At 36.7% G+C, this 23,465-nt stretch overlaps 1 protein-coding gene across 2 annotated transcripts in view; it reads left to right on the top strand.

The window, feature by feature from the left end:
• Positions 1–31: 31 nt before the first annotated feature.
• The window catches only part of mtss1 (MTSS I-BAR domain containing 1), a 139,023-nt gene continuing 115,589 nt past the window's right edge, over positions 32–23,465 (top strand). For both annotated transcript variants that reach the window (XM_028576720.1, XM_028576719.1), the window contains exon 1: positions 32–572. In XM_028576720.1, the coding sequence (XP_028432521.1) occupies positions 501–572 (72 nt within the window). In that variant the 5' untranslated portion in view covers positions 32–500. The remainder of the gene's footprint in view (positions 573–23,465) is intronic.

Below are 23,465 nucleotides of genomic sequence, written 5' to 3'. Positions count from 1 at the left end.
TTTTCCCTTTTTTTTTTTTTTTTTTTACAAGCAGCGAGCCGGGGACTGAAAAAGCAGCCCGACGTTAGTCCAGACAGTCTGCTGTGTGATTCAGGCATGATGTGGAGTTTTTTGGGACGTTTATCAAGCTGGCCGGCTGGTAGCATTGGCTGACTAAAGCCTAACGTTAGTCTCTCGGTGTCTCGCGACCTGGATCTGTTTACTCCTGAATGGTTTTTGTCGTTTTTTCCACTTCTGTGTTTGGCTGTTTTTTCTTTTTAAAAATATATATATATATTTTTTTTTTAAGTGGACTTTGCCCCTCAGCGGTGTTGTAGCTACCCTCTTCCTTTCCTTCATTAAATAATAATAATAACAAAAAAAATAAAGCCTCTATTGATTCTTCTGTTGGAGAATTTAAAAAACTTTGGAAGAAACTTTTTTTTTTCCCCTTTTTTTTGGGAGGTAGAAAGTTTGGAAAGTTGAGGATTTTTTTTTTTTTTTTCCGAGCCTGTGGAAAAATGGATGCGGGTATAGAGAAGGAATGCAGCGCCTTGGGAGGGCTCTTCCAGCTCATCATGAACGACATGAAGGTAAGGAAATATATAATAATTAGACTTGTTTCATAATGTCACACTAGGGCTGCTCCCTCTTAGTGGATTAGTCGACTAATCGGTCGTTTTGGTGTTAGTCAAATTACATTTCTTTAGTCGATTGGTCAGATTTGATGCTTTACCTGGCTCCATCTCTCTCTCTCTTTGTATAATATATACATTTCTTTCAATTCTTCTAAAACCAGAGAAGGTCAATCATTTTCTGTTCCCATTTCAGTTACCCACCACTGGGCAATGGCTCTATGTATATCTTTGTTATTATCTATATTTATATTATGGTCACACTTAAATATCATTTATATTATGGTTAATTACTTTTGCTGTTATTTCATCACATATTATTCAGTCTAATTTCATGTCAATTACTTACTTACATTACTATATTTTTTGCACTATGGCCACCTCACTTTACTTTTCTTTACAATACTTTTGATATAATGCCACTTTACATTCATTCAGTACTTTTGTGGAATAACTGCTGCTGCAATAATAAGTGAATTTCCCCATTGTGGGATGAATAAAGTATTATCTAATCTAATCCCAGCCAGCTCCAAGTTTCACCTCCAGTCAGTAAAGCAGTCAATGCAATACTTCACATGCAGTTGAGCTGATGAATTAGGCTAGTATCTTACAATCAGTAGAGAATTTAGAACGGTATTTGCGTTCAATTAAGCAGTTATTTATAGCATTGCTCCCTCTTAATCGATTAGTCGACTAATCGGTGGTTTTGGTCTTAATCAACTAAGATTTCTTTAGTCCATTAGTCATGTTTTATGCTTTTTTAATGCTGAAGAAATGTGCAAGCACATCTTTGGTAAACACAAGAATTAAAGTGGTGCTTTTGCGGAGAAACTCAGATTTACTGTTGATTATCTGTGGATTAAATCAACTAATCGATTAGTCGATACTATACGATATTGAATGAGTGTTAGTCGACTAAGAATTTCTTAAATCGAGCACAGCCCTGGTTGTTTTTTAGCTTTCTCCTGCCAAACTTGAGTGATACCAAGCCTGCACCTTAGCAGGTTTTTATAATAAAATAAGTAGAGCTTGTGTCAGAAGTGGAGAAGCCATGGATTGGCTGCGCCATTCATTTCTTAATGGAGATGTCCCTGCATTGCTTCAATTCAACATTTAGGCCTACACTTCCTCATAATATTTACATTTCATCTTTTTATTATGGCTTATGGTCTTTTACCTCCTACTTCTTGGAGTCATTTTCGTTGCTGCTTGGAAATCTTCAAAAATATAACATGCTATACATAGGGCTGGGCGATGGGGAGAAAATCAGATATAACGATATATTCTTGACCAAATACATCAATATCGATAGGGTTGACAATTGGCGCTTTAACAAAATATCTTCAGGCTTAGATTTTAGATAAATAATCATCAGTAATGTGGATATAATGTCTAAGTGGGGAAAAGGCGAGATTTAAAATAAAAGAGTCCCAGAAGTGAATGAGTGAGTAAGCTTGAGATACGTATAAAATACAGGTTATTATTGTCTGGATTTAGAAGGACTGTGCTGGAGATGCAGATTGGGTAATGAATGAGCAGAGGTTAAACCTGGAAGTGGGCCATCTGAGAGGGTAACCGGGCTGGATGGGGGTGGGTTTTACCAGCTGTGTGCTCTTTGATGTTTGTTAAGCAGGCTGCCCTTTGCTGTCTGTCTGTCTGTGTTTCATTGCTCTCAGATGTTCATCATTACCAGCCTCTACTTTTCTAGTCGGCCCTGAATGCATCTTTATTTTGTCCCAAAAATAGCCAAGAAAGGCTTTTGGTGTTAGGAGTAAATCACAAGCTTTTATCACGATACTCGGACTGATCAGCAGGGTTTGTACGTTTTGAAAAAACATGGAAACGTTATGGAATTTAAAAGGTTTTGGAAACCTAAAAAGACCCAGAAAGTTTTGGAAAAGTCATGGTAATTTTAATAATATGGGATTAATAAATGTATTTTCACTTTGTCTTAACCTCAGAGTTGTATTCGGTGAGCGATATTAATCCCACTATGATCGTTTTATAGTTAAACCTCTGGAGGGTAAACTTTAACACAGATTGGTATTCTTATTGTATAATGTCGACTGACATTTTCAGGAACACATAGTCATGGAAATTTGCCGAAAAAGTCATGGAAAAGTATCGGTTAAAATGCGTATGGATACCCTGGATCATCATGAAGTGGCGTTATGTATGACACGGCAATTGGTAAGCCGTTATTGGCGAGTTATCGAGACGCGTACTCGCTTTTTAGCGTGTTTATCGTGTTTATATTTGGCCTCCGTTGACTTACATTACCTTGCGATTGTGTGTGAATTGATGCCGTTGGGAGTAGTATGAAAGGGAGAACATCAGCGTAGGGAGGTTGGTGGATGAATTAGTCAATGAGCGATAAGCTAATTGTCAACAATTCAGCTCATAATACACACACACGCACACACACACACACACACACACACACACACACACACTACATTTAAAGTTTAGTACAGTTCAGTTAGTGTGTGTGTATATATATGTATATATAAATATATACATATGTGTGTGTATGTGTATATATATATATATATATATATATATATATATATATATATATATATATATATATATATATATATATATATATATATGTATATATATATATATATATATATATATATATGTATGTATATATATATATATATATATATATATATATATATATATATATATATATATATATATATATGTATGTGTGTATGTATATATGTATATATATATATATATATGTGTGTGTGTATATATATATATATATATATATATATATATATATATATATATATATATATATATATATATATATATATATATATATATATATATATATATATATTGGTTTTTTTTGATCATTGGGAGCCATAATCACGATTACATTTCGATTAATTGCACAACCCTAGCCACAACGGGACGATATCCTCGCGTATGTCTACGCCACGACGGGACGATATCCTCGCGTATGTCTACGCCACGACGGGACGATATCCTCGCGTATGTCGCCTGGCGGGGCGATATCCTCGCGTATGTCTCGCCCGCGGCGGGGCGATATCCTCGCGTATGTCTACGCCCACGGCGGGGCGATATCCTCGCGTATGTCTACGCCCACGGCGGGGCGATATCCTCGCGTATGTCTCGCCCGCGGCGGGGCGATATCCTCGCGTATGTCTACGCCCACGGCGGGGCGATATCCTCGCGTATGTCGCCCACGGCGGGACGATATCCTCGCGTATGTCTACGCCACGACGGGACGATATCCTCGCGTATGTCTACGCCACGACGGGACGATATCCTCGCGTATGTCTACGCCACGACGGGACGATATCCTCGCGTATGTCTACGCCACGACGGGACGATATCCTCGCGTATGTCTACGCCACGACGGGACGATATCCTCGCGTATGTCTACGCCACGACGGGACGATATCCTCGCGTATGTCTACGCCACAACGGGACGATATCCTCGCGTATGTCTACGCCACAACGGGACGATATCCTCGCGTATGTCTACGCCACGACGGGACGATATCCTCGTGTATGTCTATACAGCGAGATCAGTCTGCAGTTTGAGAACAAATCTGTTTGAGCGAGTGGTTCTCGTGTGAGGCCCAGTGTCTTATGTGGAAATGATTGTGACTTATCAAACCACAGATGATGATTCAGCCTTCGCAAATACAGAAATATTGTGTAAGATTGGCTCGCCTGATGACTCACAGATTTCATAGTAGCCCTGCAGCTGTGTGCATTCTTTATTTTTCTACAACTTTAGATGTTTTTGTGTGTAGCGGACTTAGAGTTTCATCTCCATCCTTACCTGGGAGTTACCTGGGAGTTAACTGGGAGTAGGGCTGCCACCTCTTAGTCGATTAGTCGACTAATCGGTCGTTTTGGTCTTAGTCGACTAAGATTTCTTTAGTCGATTAGTCATTTTTTATGCTTATTCATGCTTAATTACTTATTTCCAAGAAACTCATGAGCACATTAATGGTAAACACAAGATTTAAAGTGGTGCTTTTGCAGGATTAATTGTGGAGAAACTCAGTTTTACAGATGGTTAATTAACTACATTTATATTGTGCTTTTCTAGTCTTAACCACCTCTCAAAGCTCACAGCTCTGTCAATTAAATCAACTAATCGATTAGTCGACAAAATCCTATAAGTGTTAGTCGACTAAGGATATCTTTAGTTGAGGACAGCCCTACCTGAGAGTTACCTCAGAGTTACCTGGGAGGTTAGATCGCTGCGAGACGAAGAGTTTGAGGAACATGAGGCAGTTCGGGTTTTGTTCTCGGATGTAACGTGATTGAACTTGCAGACATCCTTTGGTGAGAACAGAGAGCAGTACATAGGAGTCACTTCTGTCTGGTGTGTGTGTGTGTGTGTGTGTGTGTGTGTGTGTGTGTGTGTGTGTGTGTGTGTGTGTGTGTGTGTGTGTGTGTGTGTGTGTGTGTGTGTGTGTGTGTGTGTGTGTGTGTGTTTGTGTGTTGTGTGTTTTCAGAGCTTCTGGCGTCACATCCTGGTATTTTACCAACATGGCACAATACCATTGGGGGCACTCCTTCCATCTGCACACACACACACACACACACACACACACACACACACACACACACACACACCCACACACACACACACACACACACACAGAAGTCGTGTCTTAATAAGTAGAGTTGCTGTTCAGAGATATCTCTCCTCAGGGCATCGTGACACGCTGGTGAGCAGACATGAGCGTAGGGGTGTAAAGTTACACCAAGTCACGGTTCGGTTCGTATTTCCGGTTTGGAAGTCACAGTTTGGTGCAAGTTTGGTACACGGAGAAAAACAAAACAAATGCATAAGGATACATGTTTTTATTTATTTCTTTTGAACAGTTAGTGCATGTGTCAGATATAATAATAATAATAATAATAATATTATATAATGAGTGGCGTATGTGTGACACGGCAATTGGTATGCCATTTTGGTTTGTTATCAAGTAGGGCTGCCACCTCTTAGTCGATTAGTTGACTAATCTGTCGTTTTGGTCTTAGTCAACTTAGATTTCTTTTGTCGATTTTAAATCTTTGTGTGTGTGTGTGTGTGTGTTTATTTCAGTCCTGTGTGTAGTGATTTCTAACAGAGAATAAATTGTAATTTCCCCCACTCGGGATCAATAAATAGTATAAATTATTGATTTCTGTCTCAGCCTTATCAGGAGTGACGTTACAAGTCATTGACCTTCCTCACTCCTCCATTGTGACATGCTCAGTACGTTCTTTCCCTCTCACGCTTTCTGACCAAGGGGGGTGAGCTTCGCTTCAGTACTCGAACCTCCTATGGCGCCATTCTGATGCTACAAAGCCATCACCTCCCGTTAGCATCCCATCGACTCCCATTCATTTTGACGTCACTTGACAGAGAATAACTTTACATCTGAAGTGTTTGTATATAGCACTATGTTTAACTCCTAATAAGACCGTAGAGACATGTCTATAGGTAGCAGTATACAGCACTATGTTTAACTCCTAATAAGACTGTAGAGACATGTCTATAGGTAGCAGTATACAGCACTATGTTTAACTCCTAATAAGACTGTAGAGACATGTCTATAGGTAGCAGTATACAGCACTATGTTTAACTCCTAATAAGACTGTAGAGACATGTCTATAGGTAGCAGTATACAGCACTATGTTTAACTCCTAATAAGTTTAACCTATAGGTAATAAGTTTACTATAAGACTATAGACATGTCTATAGGTAGCAGTATACAGCACTATGTTTAACTCCTAATAAGACTGTAGAGACATGCCTATAGGTAGCAGTATACAGTGCTATGTGTACCACTTCTTCATTTGGTTACAACAAAGACAAAAGTGATTAAAATCGTAGAAAAACCACAATGTTTACTACGTGTGATGCACGACGTAGCCATCTTTGAAAGGGAACTCGGGGTCCTCTGAGTTCAGACAACTTGACGAGTCGTATATACACGACCTCGGGGGTATTTTTGCAACTTCCGGTTCGTAACTCCGGAAAACAACTCGTAAATCTACTTTGGTGGACAAAAAGAACGCACCATTACTGTCACACAGTAGAGGAATTACCGTATAGTACAGGAGAAGCTCTCAGGCAGTTTGGACTTCCATTAGCTGTTTAGGTTTAATTACTAATGTTAACTAGCATGTTAGTGATCAGTAATTACTAATGTTAACTAGCATGTTAGTGATCAGTAATTACTAATGTTAACTAGCATGTTAGTGATCAGTAATTAGCCTGTGTCTATGTTATCTCCTTACATATACCTACACTCTCCGTCTCTGTAAGATTGGGAATGATTGAGATTTCTCTCGGCACAGCTACCAGAAGACTTCACACTTTCAGACAGGTCTATCTGTTGCTCTGATTGGTTGTAGGTAGATTCTGACTAGAATCGGAGTATTACCACATTAGGCTAACTACATGTTTCTCCATCTTCTTCTCCTCCCATTTCCCCTCCTTTCTTTCTTTCTATTTGTTATTTTCTAACCCCACCAGCTCCTTCTGATATCATTTGCTGATCACTAAGATTTGATGAAGGTTTTTGAGTATTACATTTATTCTCCTAGTTAACTTGACTTAAAAGAATGCCTTCGACCTCCCCTCCTTGAAAATGTGTGTGTACCATGTGTTCAGGCAGTTGTGTGTGTGTGTGTGTGTGTGTGTGTGTGTGTGTGTTTTATCTGGCCTGTGCTATCTACTGAAGGTGAACTGAGGTAAACTGTAGAATAGTAAATAGCTTTCCACGCCGAGCTACAGCCATGTTCAATTTACACACACACAGAGACACACACACAGATACACACACACACACACACACACGCATACACACAAACACACAGCAGTAAACAATGGTTATGACTGCTTTACTGTGTTTTATAATCAGTCCTGTCTATAATTGACTGTGTGTGGGTGGAGAGAAAAATACAGGCTTTTCCCAAACACACACACACACACACACACACACACACACACACACACACACACACACACAATTCTGCACAATTATAAAACACACATATACACATATACAAAAACACACCCTGCAACAGGCAGGCCATAATGTGATGTGATGTCACCAAGGCTTAGTCACATCAATGATATACTTTAGTGTGTGTGTGTGTGTGTGTGTGTGTGTGTGTGTGTGTAAAGTGGGCAGAAGAGAGATGGAGAAAGAGGAAGTAGACGTGTAGATGCTAACGTAGCAGAGTTGGTGGAATAAGTTTTGTACCCAGTGTGTGCGTTGTCCGAAATAAACTCCAGAGTGAAAGCCAAGTTCATTCATTATCTCACCAGAAACAGGATTTTTTTTTTAACCCCAACGTTATTCATGTTATAACCTCGGCCCTGGTGGTAACGAGTCTCTCCCCTGGTTTTCTGACCACGGCATATCACATATTTAAAGAAGGTAAAAACTGATTATTTTCCAATTCATAGCACATTTTTGTAATGCGTTCTGCAGAGAAGGGAGACTGGCTTTGGTCACAGTTTGGAGTGAAAGCGAGAAAACAGGACTGAGTAACATGGTGGATATGGCTCATATACATATACTGTGTATGTAAGACTCCAAAGTGAATAAAAACATAAAAAGTAAACTAAAATAAACATATCGATTAGGGTAAAAGAGAAAGAAATGACAGAGAAAGTCTTCATGCAATCAAGTGGACACCCTTCATTAAATACAAGCAATCCACTCGAATAAATACAATGCTCCATCTAAGAAGGAATTACATTTAAAACTCAATAAAGTATGTATATATATCGATATCACGATATGAGACCAGATATCGTATCTTAGATTAAATTAAAGTGTCTTTTCCTGGTTTTAAAGGCTGTATTACAGTAAAGTGATGTACTGTCCTGAACTTACCAGACTGGTGTAGCTGTTCTATTATTTACCTTTTCCCACTTAGTCATTATATCCACATTACTGATGATTATTTATCTAAAATCTCATTGTGTAAATATTTAGTGAAAGCACCGATAGCCAACACTACAATATCGTTGCGGTATCGATATCGAGGTATTTGGTCAAAAATATCGTGATATTTGACTTTCTCCGTATCGCTGCGGGAAACCCTGACATAATTTGTCAGGGCCCGGTTGTTAGAGACCCTGGTCGGGTGCAATTCACAATGAAATGGGCGCCCATAATAATAAATTTAATATATATAGCGCTTATCATAGACTCAAAGTCGCTCAATGTGACCTGGGTCAACATTTAAAGGGGCCTTTTAGATCAGACACTCTGATGTGTTCAGTCAACACATACAGACTCTGAGGAACCAGCCAGAGACTTGGAAAATAGAAACAGGGCTCAATTTCAATTTTATTTATAGTATCAAATCACAACAAGAGTTATCTCGAGACACTTTACAGATAGAGTAGGTCTAGACCACACTCTATAATTTACAAAACCCCAACAATTCCAGCAATTACAGTAATTCCCAGACTAACTTTTTGTCAGTAGGAGCACAGTGGCCCACAATTTTAGGGGCACAACCAGAAAATGTAGGGGCACACACCGTAAATCAACATGCTGACCAAATATTCACATTTCTACTAATTTCCACTTTTGATAATGGAAATTACAATGTGCTGTTTCACATTTTATTGTGCACTTTTGAAGATGCAACATAGAAGGTAAACCGACGTAAATATACCAGCTCTAGTCTCCAGTCTACAATTACAATGAATTCAACTTAAAATTAAAAATGCATTGTTTAGGCTACTAAACTTAAATTAAAAATAAAACCTCTCCTCCCAAAACCCGTCCCTACAACCTTGAGTTGAATAATTATTCATTTCTTACTGTAACTTGTATTCATTATTCTTGTACTTGTATTTTATTCTTTTTCTGTCATATGCAGAGATGACCGATAAGCTTGCGCTTACAAACTCTCAGGTACCGAAATTCCACATTAACTACCGTATTTTCCGGACTATAAGTCGCATCAGTCAAAAAATGCGTCATGAAGAGAAAAAAACATATAGAAGTCGCACCGGACTATAATTCGCATTTATTTAGATTTTTTTTCCTTTCATTGTCAACTATACAATAGCACCCAGAACAACTAGCTAGCAGGGCGTGGAGCATGGAGGTATTAAAATGCGTGGAGACCTAACTTCACCGTTAACGAGCCCCTCCAGACTCCTTCCTCCACCTCTGGCCTTCTAGCTTTCAGCCCACGATTAGCCGATTAGCTTTCTTTGTTTTCTTCATTGCAGTAAGAGTCACCTTTTCGCCAGTCTCCCTCACAAGTTTCTCTCATTTCAAACTCTCTTTCTGCTGCTCGATTACTGTTTTCGGGGCTGCATATTTTACTACCTGCAGTTTGTCTCTTTTCTTTCTCCGTTATCTTTAAGAGCAGCGTTCTAGTTGTCACGAGCCTAGAGCGCCCTCTCGCGGCTGTAGACTAGGGATGGGGGAAATAATCAATACAGCATAGTATCGCAATATTTTTCGTGGCAATACTGTATCGATACACAGACGCCAAGTATCGTCTTTTATGATATATGTGTTGGTCAGTTTGTCTGCTTGACTATCACATTTTGCACCAATAAAACTGAAGTGAGATGAACAAACAGAGAAATGTATATTTTTAGATACAACAGATGATGACAAAATTGTCCTTTCGGGACATCATTTGAAATTGGGAAAAATCTGAAGTTGGAAAAAAGGTAATATATTGCAATATATCGCAGAATATTGCAATATCTTTAAAATCACAATAATATCGTATCGGGATGATATCGTATCGTGAGGCTTCTGGTGATTCCCACCCCTACTGTAGACGGTGATGTTTTCAGTATAAATTAACATGTAAAAACATGTTAAATTATATATATTTTGATATATAAGTCGCACCTGACTATAAGTCGTAGGACCAGCCAAAGTAGGAAAAAAAAGTGCGACTTATAGTCCGGAAAATACGGTAGTCGACTGGATATAATTTAGTCGCACACTCTCAAATTTTGGCCACAGTCTGGAGCCCTGAGGAAGTTTGGGAGGAAGGCTGGGTGATGGATGAACATGAGTGAACAGGTAGAGAGAGATGGAGGTGATATGCATGACTGCAGTTCAATAGAGGGTGTGGATTCATAACATCGTTGCCCACTGATGGAGATGCCTACCTACATGCAGAAGGGACTGTGAGTTCTGTTTTTAGTTGGAGCTTTTGTCACTGGATGTAAAAAAAAGTTTGACTTTTGAAGACAACGGTTGATCATGATTTCGTGTAAACATAGACCCCCCACTTTCTGTACGCATTTTGAGCTATCTGCGTTAATGTCTACTAGGGCTGCTCCCTCTTAGTCGACTAATCGGTGGTTTTGGTCTTAATCAACTTAGATCTCTTTAGTCCATTAGTCATGTTTGATGCTTTTTTCATGCTGAATGATTTATTTCCAAGAAACGTACGAGCACATCTCTGGTAAACACAAGAATTAAGGGTTGACATTTGACCTAACAGATATCACTGTGAAACCTACTTTGATTTCTTTCATTAAGGCAATTATTTGTTGTATTACATGTTTTCTGAAATGTGTTTAAATATGCAAAGGAGGCTATTATCTTATTCAATATATGCATCCTTTCAACATGACTCTTTGCGGAGAAACTCAGATTTACAGATCTGTCGATTTAATCAACTAATCGATTAGTCGATACATGGAAGTCATTCTATACAATTTTTATTTTTTGTAGATTAGGGTGAACTTATGTGTGTTGTAGCAGTGTTTTGCCATTGAGAACAAGCTTGCATGCTAATCGTTAGCCTTCTAGCCCCCTCATTTCGGCTAGTGCCGTAGAAAGCCGTGCAGATGTTGACCAGCTCACCAGGAGACTGAAGGCAGGACACATTCAGAAACCAGATCTCACTCAGAACACCATGGATGGATTGTTTTCAAAGTTTGTATGTGTGTGGAAGAACCACAGACACAAAATAACACCCCAAATCACCAGAAAAAGTGATTTTTGTCTTCATAATATGGGCTCTTTAATAAAAAAACCTCATTGTTTCACAGATAAAAGGACCAAGCAGTCCACTGTGTCTAACACATAGGATAACCATTACCTGATGTTGACACACCCTGTCTGTCTACCTTCCCCTCTCTCTCTCTCCTTTTTTGTCTTTGTCTCTTTGAGTCAACCAGCGTTGCTCAAACACATGGTTAAACAAGCCACCAACCTGCTGTTTGAACAGTCTCAACCTCTCTCGCGCTCTGCTGCGTCAGCATAGTTGCTTTAATATGCCGACTGTTTGTCTGAAACATAATCGCCAGCGATGTGGACAGAATGGCCATATACTGAGCCTTTTTTTTTTTTTGCACAAAATGAAATATATGTTTGAGAGCTGTTGATGAGAGCCACAGACATGGGATTTAATAATATGAAAGCCTGATACAGATACAGACATTCCCAAAGCCTGCAGAGTATTTATCTTTAATAAAATGAAGGTAAAATAAAAGTGATAGTAACCACAATCCTCGGTAGTGTTTAATCGTTAAGTTTCACTCCCAAACTGGTTTCAGAGGAATTTGCACGGTCACATTCTTTTGAAAAATGCCTCTGTGACACTTGATTTATGATTTAAGTGCAGGGCCGGTTCTAGCCCTTTGGTTGCCCTAGGCGAGATTGAGTTTTGTGTGCATGGTGACTAATGATGGGGGGGTCTGGGGGTCCACCCCCTAGAAAGTTTGAGCATTAAATAGTTAATTTCCTGCATTCTGGTGAATTTTTATGTACTTTTTTTTTTTTTTTTTTTCTTTTTCTGAATCAATTTATGCTGGAAATATCTATCTAAAGGGAACTTTAGGAGAGAGGACTAAGGGAGTGGACACTAAGGGAGTGGACACTAAGAGAGAGGACACTAAGGGAGTGGACACTAAGGGAGTGGACACTAAGGGAGTGGACACTAAGAGAGTGGACACTAAGAGAGTGGACACTAAGAGTGGACACTAAGAGAGAGGACACTAAGAGAGTAGACACTAAGGGAGAGGACACTAAGAGAGTAGACACTAAGGGAGAGGACACTAAGAGAGTAGACACTAAGGGAGAGGACACTAAGGGAGAGGACACTAAGGGAGTGGACACTAAGGGAGAGGACACTAAGAGAGAGGACACTAAGGGAGTGGACACTAAGGGAGTGGACACTAAGAGAGTGGACACTAAGAGTGGACACTAAGAGAGAGGACACTAAGAGAGTAGACACTAAGGGAGAGGACACTAAGAGAGTAGACACTAAGGGAGAGGACACTAAGAGAGTAGACACTAAGGGAGAGGACACTAAGGGAGAGGACACTAAGAGAGTAGACACTAAGGGAGAGGACACTAAGGAGAGGACACTAAGAGAGTAGACACTAAGGGAGAGGACACTAAGAGAGTAGACACTAAGGGAGAGGACACTAAGGGAGAGGACACTAAGAGAGTAGACACTAAGGGAGAGGACACTAAGGGAGAGGACACTAAGAGAGTAGACACTAAGGGAGAGGACACTAAGAGAGTAGACACTAAGGGAGAGGACACTAAGGGAGAGGACACTAAGGGAGAGGACACTAAGAGAGTAGACACTAAGAGAGTAGACACTAAGGGAGAGGACACTAAGAGAGTAGACACTAAGGGAGAGGACACTAAGGGAGAGGACACTAAGGGAGAGGACACTAAGAGAGTAGACACTAAGGGAGAGGACACTAAGAGAGTAGACACTAAGGGAGAGGACACTAAGAGAGTAGACACTAAGGGAGAGGACACTAAGGGAGTGGACACTAAGAGAGTAGACACTAAGGGAGAGGACACTAAGAGAGTAGACACTAAGGGAGAGGACACTAAGAGAGTAGACCCTAAGGGAGTGGACACTAAGGGAGAGGACACTAAGGGAGAGGACACTAAGGGAGTGGACACTAAGGGAGAGGACACTAAGGGAGTGGACACTAAGAGAATAGACCCTAAGGGAGAGGACACTAAGGGAGAGGACACTAAGGGAGTGGACACTAAGGGAGAGGACACTAAGGGAGTGGACACTAAGGGAGTGGACACTAAGGGAGAGGACACTAAGAGAGAGGACACTAAGGGAGTGGACACTAAGAGAGAGGACACTAAGGGAGTGGACACTAAGAGAGAGGACACTAAGGGAGAGGACACTAAGAGAGTAGACCCTAAGGGAGAGGACACTAAGGGAGAGGACACTAAGGGAGAGGACACTAAGAGAGAGGACACTAAGGGAGTGGACACTAAGAGAGAGGACACTAAGAGAGTAGACACTAAGGGAGAGGACACTAAGAGAGTAGACACTAAGGGAGAGGACACTAAGAGAGTAGACCCTAAGGGAGAGGACACTAAGGGAGAGGACACTAAGAGAGAGGACACTAAGAGAGAGGACACTAAGGGAGTGGACACTAAGGGAGAGGACACTAAGGGAGAGGACACTAAGGGAGAGGACACTAAGGGAGTGGACACTAAGGGAGTGGACACTAAGAGAGAGGACACTAAGGGAGTGGACACTAAGAGAGAGGACACTAAGGGAGTGGACACTAAGAGAGAGGACACTAAGAGAGTAGACACTAAGGGAGAGGACACTAAGAGAGTAGACACTAAGGGAGAGGACACTAAGGGAGAGGACACTAAGAGAGTAGACACTAAGGGAGAGGACACTAAGAGAGTAGACACTAAGGGAGAGGACACTAAGGGAGAGGACACTAAGAGAGTAGACACTAAGGGAGAGGACACTAAGGGAGAGGACACTAAGAGAGAGGACACTAAGAGAGTAGACACTAAGGGAGAGGACACTAAGAGAGTAGACACTAAGGGAGAGGACACTAAGGGAGAGGACACTAAGAGAGTAGACACTAAGGGAGAGGACACTAAGGGAGTGGACACTAAGAGAGAGGACACTAAGAGAGTAGACACTAAGAGAGTAGACACTAAGAGAGTAGACACTAAGGGAGAGGACACTAAGGGAGAGGACACTAAGAGAGTAGACACTAAGGGAGAGGACACTAAGAGAGTAGACACTAAGGGAGAGGACACTAAGAGAGTAGACACTAAGGGAGAGGACACTAAGGGAGAGGACACTAAGAGAGTAGACACTAAGGGAGTGGACACTAAGAGAGTAGACACTAAGGGAGAGGACACTAAGAGAGTAGACACTAAGGGAGAGGACACTAAGAGAGTAGACACTAAGGGAGAGGACACTAAGGGAGAGGACACTAAGAGAGAGGACACTAAGGGAGTGGACACTAAGGGAGAGGACACTAAGGGAGTGGACACTAAGGGAGAGGACACTAAGGGAGAGGACACTAAGAGAGAGGACACTAAGGGAGTGGACACTAAGAGAGTAGACCCTAAGGGAGAGGACACTAAGGGAGAGGACACTAAGGGAGAGGACACTAAGGGAGAGGACACTAAGAGAGAGGACACTAAGGGAGTGGACACTAAGGGAGAGGACACTAAGAGAGAGGACACTAAGGGAGTGGACACTAAGGGAGTGGACACTAAGAGAGAGGACACTAAGGGAGTGGACACTAAGAGAGAGGACACTAAGGGAGAGGACACTAAGAGAGTAGACCCTAAGGGAGAGGACACTAAGGGAGAGGACACTAAGGGAGAGGACACTAAGGGAGAGGACACTAAGGGAGTGGACACTAAGAGAGAGGACACTAAGAGAGTAGACACTAAGAGAGTAGACACTAAGGGAGAGGACACTAAGAGAGTAGACCCTAAGGGAGAGGACACTAAGGGAGAGGACACTAAGAGAGTAGACACTAAGGGAGAGGACACTAAGAGAGTAGACCCTAAGGGAGAGGACACTAAGGGAGAGGACACTAAGAGAGAGGACACTAAGAGAGTAGACACTAAGGGAGAGGACACTAAGAGAGTAGACACTAAGGGAGAGGACACTAAGGGAGAGGACACTAAGAGAGTAGACACTAAGGGAGAGGACACTAAGGGAGAGGACACTAAGAGAGTAGACACTAAGGGAGAGGACACTAAGAGAGTAGACACTAAGGGAGAGGACACTAAGAGAGTAGACACTAAGGGAGAGGACACTAAGAGAGTAGACACTAAGGGAGAGGACACTAAGAGAGTAGACACTAAGGGAGAGGACACTAAGGGAGAGGACACTAAGGGAGAGGACACTAAGAGAGTAGACACTAAGGGAGAGGACACTAAGGGAGAGGACACTAAGGGAGAGGACACTAAGAGAGCCCCCACTTTTGTAGGGCTGCCACCTCTTAGTCGATTAGTCGACTAATCTGTCGTTTTGGTCTTAGTCGACTAAGATTTCTTTAGTCGATTAGTCATTTTTTATGCTTATTCATGCTTAATTACTCATTTCCAAGAAACTTCTGAGCACATTTATGGTAAACACAAGATTTAAAGTGGTGCTTTTGCAGGATTAATTGTGGAGAAACTCAGTTTTACAGATGGTTAATTAACTACATTTATATTGTGCTTTTCTAGTCTTAACCACCTCTCAAAGCTCACAGCTCTGTCAATTAAATCAACTAATCGATTAGTCGACTAAATCCTATAAGTGTTAGTCGACTAAGAACTTCTTTAGTCGAGGACAGCCCTACTATTTTGATGCCCTAGGCAATCGCCGGCCCTGTTTAAGTGGGTCATCAGTAATCTCAGACTGACGCATACTGGCTTTTTAGCGTGTTTATCAACGCCTCCGTTAACTTACGTTACCGTGCTAATCTGTTCTGCGTGTCTCTCCTTTTGAATAAATAATAATAATAATAACAAAGCTTTATTGCAGACCCAGGTCCATATAACACATAATACAGTATAAAAAAATATGAAAAAGAGATACAAAAATACATGTTTGAGCCAATTAGTGCTCTTGGTATAAATAGGAACCAATCTTTGGTTCTTCAGGTGTAACCGGGAAGCACATACTGTACAGTTTTTGACCACGCACACACACACCAACGCCACACAAGCATACACAAGCAGTAATTTGTCTGGAAAACCAACGAATATCTCATGGAAATAAATTGAACCAATGGCGTTAACTGCAAATATGACTTGGACTTTCATTGATCAAAAAGGTAAAAAGTGCGTCAATTACTCTACCCGTGAGATTGAGCACCCTCAGGGGGCTTAAAGCTTGGGTTTAGCCTCAACAATACATAATAATTATATATTAGCCTATAGCAATATAACAAGAATACATAAAAATATATATTAGCCTATAGCAATATAACAAGAATACATAAAATTGCATATTAGCCTATAGCAATATAACAAGAATACATATAAATTGCATATTAACCTATAGCAATATAACAAGAATACATAAAAATTTGCATATTAGCCTATAGCAATATAACAAGAATACATAAAAATTGCATATTAGCCTATAGCAATATAACAAGAATACATAAAAATTGCATATTAGCCTATAGCAATATAACAAGAATACATAAAAATTGCATATTAGCCTATAGCAAAATATAACAAGAATACATAAAAATTGCATATTAGCCTATAGCAATATAACAAGAATACATAAAATTGCATATTAGCCTATAGCAATATAACAAGAATACATAAAAATTGCATATTAGCCTATAGCAATATAACAAGAATACATAAAAATTGCATATTAGCCTATAGCAATATAACAAGAATACATAAAAATATTATATATTAAAAATTGCATATTAGCCTATAGCAATATAACAAGAATACATAAAAAATTGCATTTAGCCTATATTAACAAGAATACATAAAAATTGCATATTAGCATAGCAATATAACAAGAATACATAAAAATTATATATTAGCCTATAGCAATATAACAAGAATACATAAAAATTGCATATTAGCCTATAGCAATATAAACAAGAATACATAAAAATTGCATATTAGCCTATAGCAATATAACAAGAATACATAAAATTGCATATTAACCTATAGCAATATAACAAGAATACATAAAAATTGCATATTAGCCTAAAATAGCAATATAACAAGAATACATAAAAATTGCATATTAGCCTATAGCAATATAACAAGAATACATAAAAATTGCATATTAACCTATAGCAATATAACAAGAATACATAAAAATTATATATTAGCCTATAGCAATATAACAAGAATACATAATAATTATATATTAACCTATAGCAATATAACAAGAATACATAAAAATTGCATATTAGCCTATAGCAATATAACAAGAATACATAAAAATTGCATATTAACCTATAGCAATATAACAAGAATACATAAAATTGCATAATATAACCTATAAATTGCAATATAACCTATAGCAATATAATACATAAAAATTATATATTAGCCTATAGCAATATAACAAGAATACATAATAATTATATATTAACCTATAGCAATATAACAAGAATACATAAAATTGCATATTAACCTATAGCAATATAACAAGAATACATAAAATTGCATATTAGCCTATAGCAATATAACAAGAATACATAAAAATATATTAGCCTTGCATATTAACCTATAGCAATATAACAAGAATACATAAAAATTGAATATAAAAATTGCTAAAATTGAATACATATTAACCTATAGCAATATAACAAGAATACATAAAAATTATATATTAACCTATAGCAATATAACAAGAATACATAATAATTATATATTAACCTATAGCAATATAACAAGAATACATAAAAATTATATATTAGCCTATAGCAATATAACAAGAATACATAAAAATTGCATATTAGCCTATAGCAATATAACAAGAATACATAAAAATTGCATATTAGCCTATAGCAATATAACAAGAATACATAAAAATTGCATATTAGCCTATACAATATAACAAGAATACATAAAAATTGCATATTAACCTATAGCAATATAACAAGAATACATAAAAATTGCATATTAGCCTATAGCAATATAACAAGAATACATACAAAATTGCATATTAGCCTATAGCAATATAACAAGAATACATAAAATTGCATATTAACCTATAGCAATATAACAAGAATACATAAAATTGCATATTAACCTATAGCAATATAACAAGAATACATAAAATTGCATATTAGCCTATAGCAATATAACAAGAATACATAAACATTGCATATTAACCTATAGCAATATAACAAGAATACATAAAAATTGCATATTAGCCTATAGCAATATAACAAGAATACATAAAAATTGCATATTAACCTATAGCAATATAACAAGAATACATAAAAATTGCATATTAACCTATAGCAATATAACAAGAATACATAAAAATTGCATATTAGCCTATAGCAATATAACAAGAATACATAAAAATTGCATATTAGCCTATAGCAATATAACAAGAATACATAAAAATTGCATATTAGCCTATAGCAATATAACAAGAATACATAAAAATTGCATATTAACCTATAGCAATATAACAAGAATACATAAAAATTGCATATTAACCTATAGCAATATAACAAAAATACATAAAAATTGCATATTAGCCTATAGCAATATAACAATAATACATAAAAATTGCATATTAACCTATAGCAATATAACAAGAATACATAAAAATTGCATATTAAACTATAAAAAATTGCATATTATAACAATAATACAGAATACATATAAATTGCTATTAACCTATAGCAATATAACAAGAATACATAAAAATTGCATATTAGCCTATAGCAATATAACAAGAATACATAAAATTGCATATTAGCCTATAGCAATATAACAAGAATACATAAAAATTGCATATTAACCTATAGCAATATAACAAGAATACATAAAAATTATATATTAGCCTATAGCAATATAACAAGAATACATAAAATTATATATTAACCTATAGCAATATAACAAGAATACATAAAAATTGCATATTAGCCTATAGCAATATAACAAGAATACATAAAAATTGCATATTAGCCTATAGCAATATAACAAGAATACATAAAAATTGCATATTAACCTATAGCAATATAACAAGAATACATAAAATTGCATATTAACCTATAGCAATATAACAAGAATACATAAAAATTATATATTAGCCTATAGCAATATAACAAGAATACATAAAAATTATATATTAACCTATAGCAATATAACAAGAATACATAAAAATTGCATATTGCCTATATTAAGCCTATAGCCTAATATAACAAGAATACATAAAAATTGCATATTAGCCTATAGCAATATAACAAGAATACATAAAAATTGCATATTAGCCTATAGCAATATAACAAGAATACATAAAAATTGCATATTAACCTATAGCAATATAACAAGAATACATAAAAATTGCATATTAGCCTATAGCAATATAACAAGAATACATAAAAATTGCATATTAACCTATAGCAATATAACAAGAATACATAAAAATTGCATATTATATTAGCCTATAGCAATATAACAAGAATACATAAAAATTGCATATTAGCATATAGCAATATAACAAGAATACATAAAAATTGCATATTAGCCTATAGCAATATAACAAGAATACATAAAAATTGCATATTAGCCTATAGCAATATAACAAGAATACATAAAATTGCATATTAGCCTATAGCAATATAACAAGAATACATAAAATTGCATATTAACCTATAGCAATATAACAAGAATACATAAAAATTGCATATTAGCCTATAGCAATATAACAAGAATACATAAAAATTGCATATTAGCCTATAGCAATATAACAAGAATACATAAAAATTATATATTAACCTATAGCAATATAACAAGAATACATAAAAATTGCATATTAGCCTATAGCAATATAACAAGAATACATAAAAATTATATATTAGCCTATAGCAATATAACAAGAATACATAAAAATTGCATATTAGCCTATAGCAATATAACAAGAATACATAAAAATTGCATATTAGCCTATAGCAATATAACAAGAATACATAAAAATTGCATATTAGCCTATAGCAATATAACAAGAATACATAAAAATTGCATATTAGCCTATAGCAATATAACAAGAATACATAAAAATTGCATATTAACCTATAGCAATATAACAAGAATACATAAAAATTGCATATTAACCTATAGCAATATAACAAGAATACATAAAAATTGCATATTAACCTATAGGATATACAGACTATTGCACCAATGTGTCTTAACCTAGAAGTGTATCTATAACAGCTTTTCACAGGGCTGACTAGAGCTTCAATTATGTGGTTCTCTGACTTGTCCAGGCTCACAGTGGACACCAACAAATGGCTGGCACTATGCCACCTAGGGAAATGTTTTCCTAGTGTGTCTTGAATGAGTCAGGTGAGAGGTGGAGCCTTGGTGGACCTTTTTAATACTGCACTTTGGGAGTAATCACGGATAGTTGACCACGGGTAAACGTAAAAATAAATCCTGTGGGGATTACAGCAGTTTGTTCTAACCAAAATAAGAGTCTACTTCACCTTTTTAAACAAAGACAAGAGGGATCAATGACATTAATGGGATCTATTGGTTTAACTTGTCGTGCTTTCTCTGGCCAGACTGATGTCATGAAGTGGCGTATGTATGACACGGCAATTGGTACGCCATTATTGGCATGTTATCGAGACGCGTAATCGCATTTTAGCGTGTTTTATCAACGCTGTTTTGGCCTCCGTTGACTTACATTACCTTGCGATTGCGTGTGAATTGACGCCGTGAAGAGTAGTATGAAAAAAATAGGGTTGGGCGATGTCCCTAAATTGGCATTTGACGATGTTTACAGTAGGGCTGCCACCTCTTAGTCGATTAGTTGACTAATCTGTCGTTTTGGTCTTAGTCGACTAAGATTTCTTTAGTCGATTAGTCATTTTTTATGCTTATTCATGCTTAATTACTTATTTCCAAGAAACTTCTGAGCACATTTAAGGTTAACACAGGATTAAAAGTGGTGCTTTTGCAGGATTAATTGTGGAGAAACTCAGTTTTACAGATGGTTAATTAACTACATTTATATTGTGCTTTTCTAGTCTTAACCACCTCTCAAAGCTCACAGCTCTGTCGATTAAATCAACTAATCGATTAGTCGACTAAATCCTATAAGTGTTAGTCGACTAAGAACTTCTTTAGTCGAGGACAGCCCTACTATTTTGATGCCCTAGGCAATCGCCGGCCCTGTTTAAGTGGGTCATCAGTAATCTCAGAGTGACGCATACTGGCTTTTTAGCGTGTTTATCAACGCCTCCGTTAACTTACGTTACCGTGCTAATCTGTTCTGCGTGTCTCTCCTTTTGAATAAATAATAATAATAATAACAAAGCTTTATTGCAGACCCAGGTCCATATAACACATAATACAGTATAAAAAAATATGAAAAAGAGATACAAAAATACATGTTTGAGCCAATTAGTGCTCTTGGTATAAATAGGAACCAATCTTTGGTTCTTCAGGTGTAACCGGGAAGCACATACTGTACAGTTTTTGACCACGCACACACACACCAACGCCACACAAGCATACACAAGCAGTAATTTGTCTGGAAAACCAACGAATATCTCATGGAAATAAATTGAACCAATGGCGTTAACTGCAAATATGACTTGGACTTTCATTGATCAAAAAGGTAAAAAGTGCGTCAATTACTCTACCCGTAGACGAGCACCTCAGGGGCTTAAAGCTTGGGTTTAGCCTCAACAATACATAATAATTATATATTAGCCTATAGCAATATAACAAGAATACATAAAAAATATATATTAGCCTATAGCAATATAACAAGAATACATAAAAATTGCATATTAGCCTATAGCAATATAACAAGAATACATATAAATTGCATATTAACCTATAGCAATATAACAAGAATACATAAAAATTGCATATTAGCCTATAGCAATATAACAAGAATACATAAAAATTGCATATTAGCCTATAGCAATATAACAAGAATACATAAAAATTGCATATTAGCCTATAGCAATATAACAAGAATACATAAAAATTGCATATTAGCCTATAGCAATATAACAAGAATACATAAAATTGCATATTAGCCTATAGCAATATAACAAGAATACATATAAATTGCATATTAGCCTATAGCAATATAACAAGAATACATAAAAATTGCATATTAGCCTATAGCAATATAACAAGAATACATATAAATTGCATATTAGCCTATAGCAATATAACAAGAATACATAAAAAATATATATTAGCCTATAGCAATATAACAAGAATACATAAAAATTGCATATTAGCCTATAGCAATATAACAAGAATACATAAAAATTATATATTAGCCTATAGCAATATAACAAGAATACATAAAAATTGCATATTAGCCTATAGCAATATAACAAGAATACATAAAAATTGCATATTAGCCTATAGCAATATAACAAGAATACATATAAATTGCATATTAACCTATAGCAATATAACAAGAATACATAAAAATTGCATATTAGCCTATAGCAATATAACAAGAATACATAAAAATTGCATATTAGCCTATAGCAATATAACAAGAATACATAAAAATTGCATATTAACCTATAGCAATATAACAAGAATACATAATAATTATATATTAGCCTATAGCAATATAACAAGAATACATAATAATTATATATTAACCTATAGCAATATAACAAGAATACATAAAAATTGCATATTAGCCTATAGCAATATAACAAGAATACATAAAAATTGCATATTAACCTATAGCAATATAACAAGAATACATAAAAATTGCATATTAACCTATAGCAATATAACACGAATACATAATAATTATATATTAGCCTATAGCAATATAACAAGAATACATAATAATTATATATTAACCTATAGCAATATAACAAGA

The sequence above is a fragment of the Perca flavescens genome, chromosome 4, assembly GCF_004354835.1.
Source record: "Perca flavescens isolate YP-PL-M2 chromosome 4, PFLA_1.0, whole genome shotgun sequence".
Lineage (NCBI taxonomy): Eukaryota > Metazoa > Chordata > Actinopteri > Perciformes > Percidae > Perca > Perca flavescens.
Note: the sequence above shows the minus strand (reverse complement) of the source record. Positions and strands in the feature narration are given on the sequence as shown.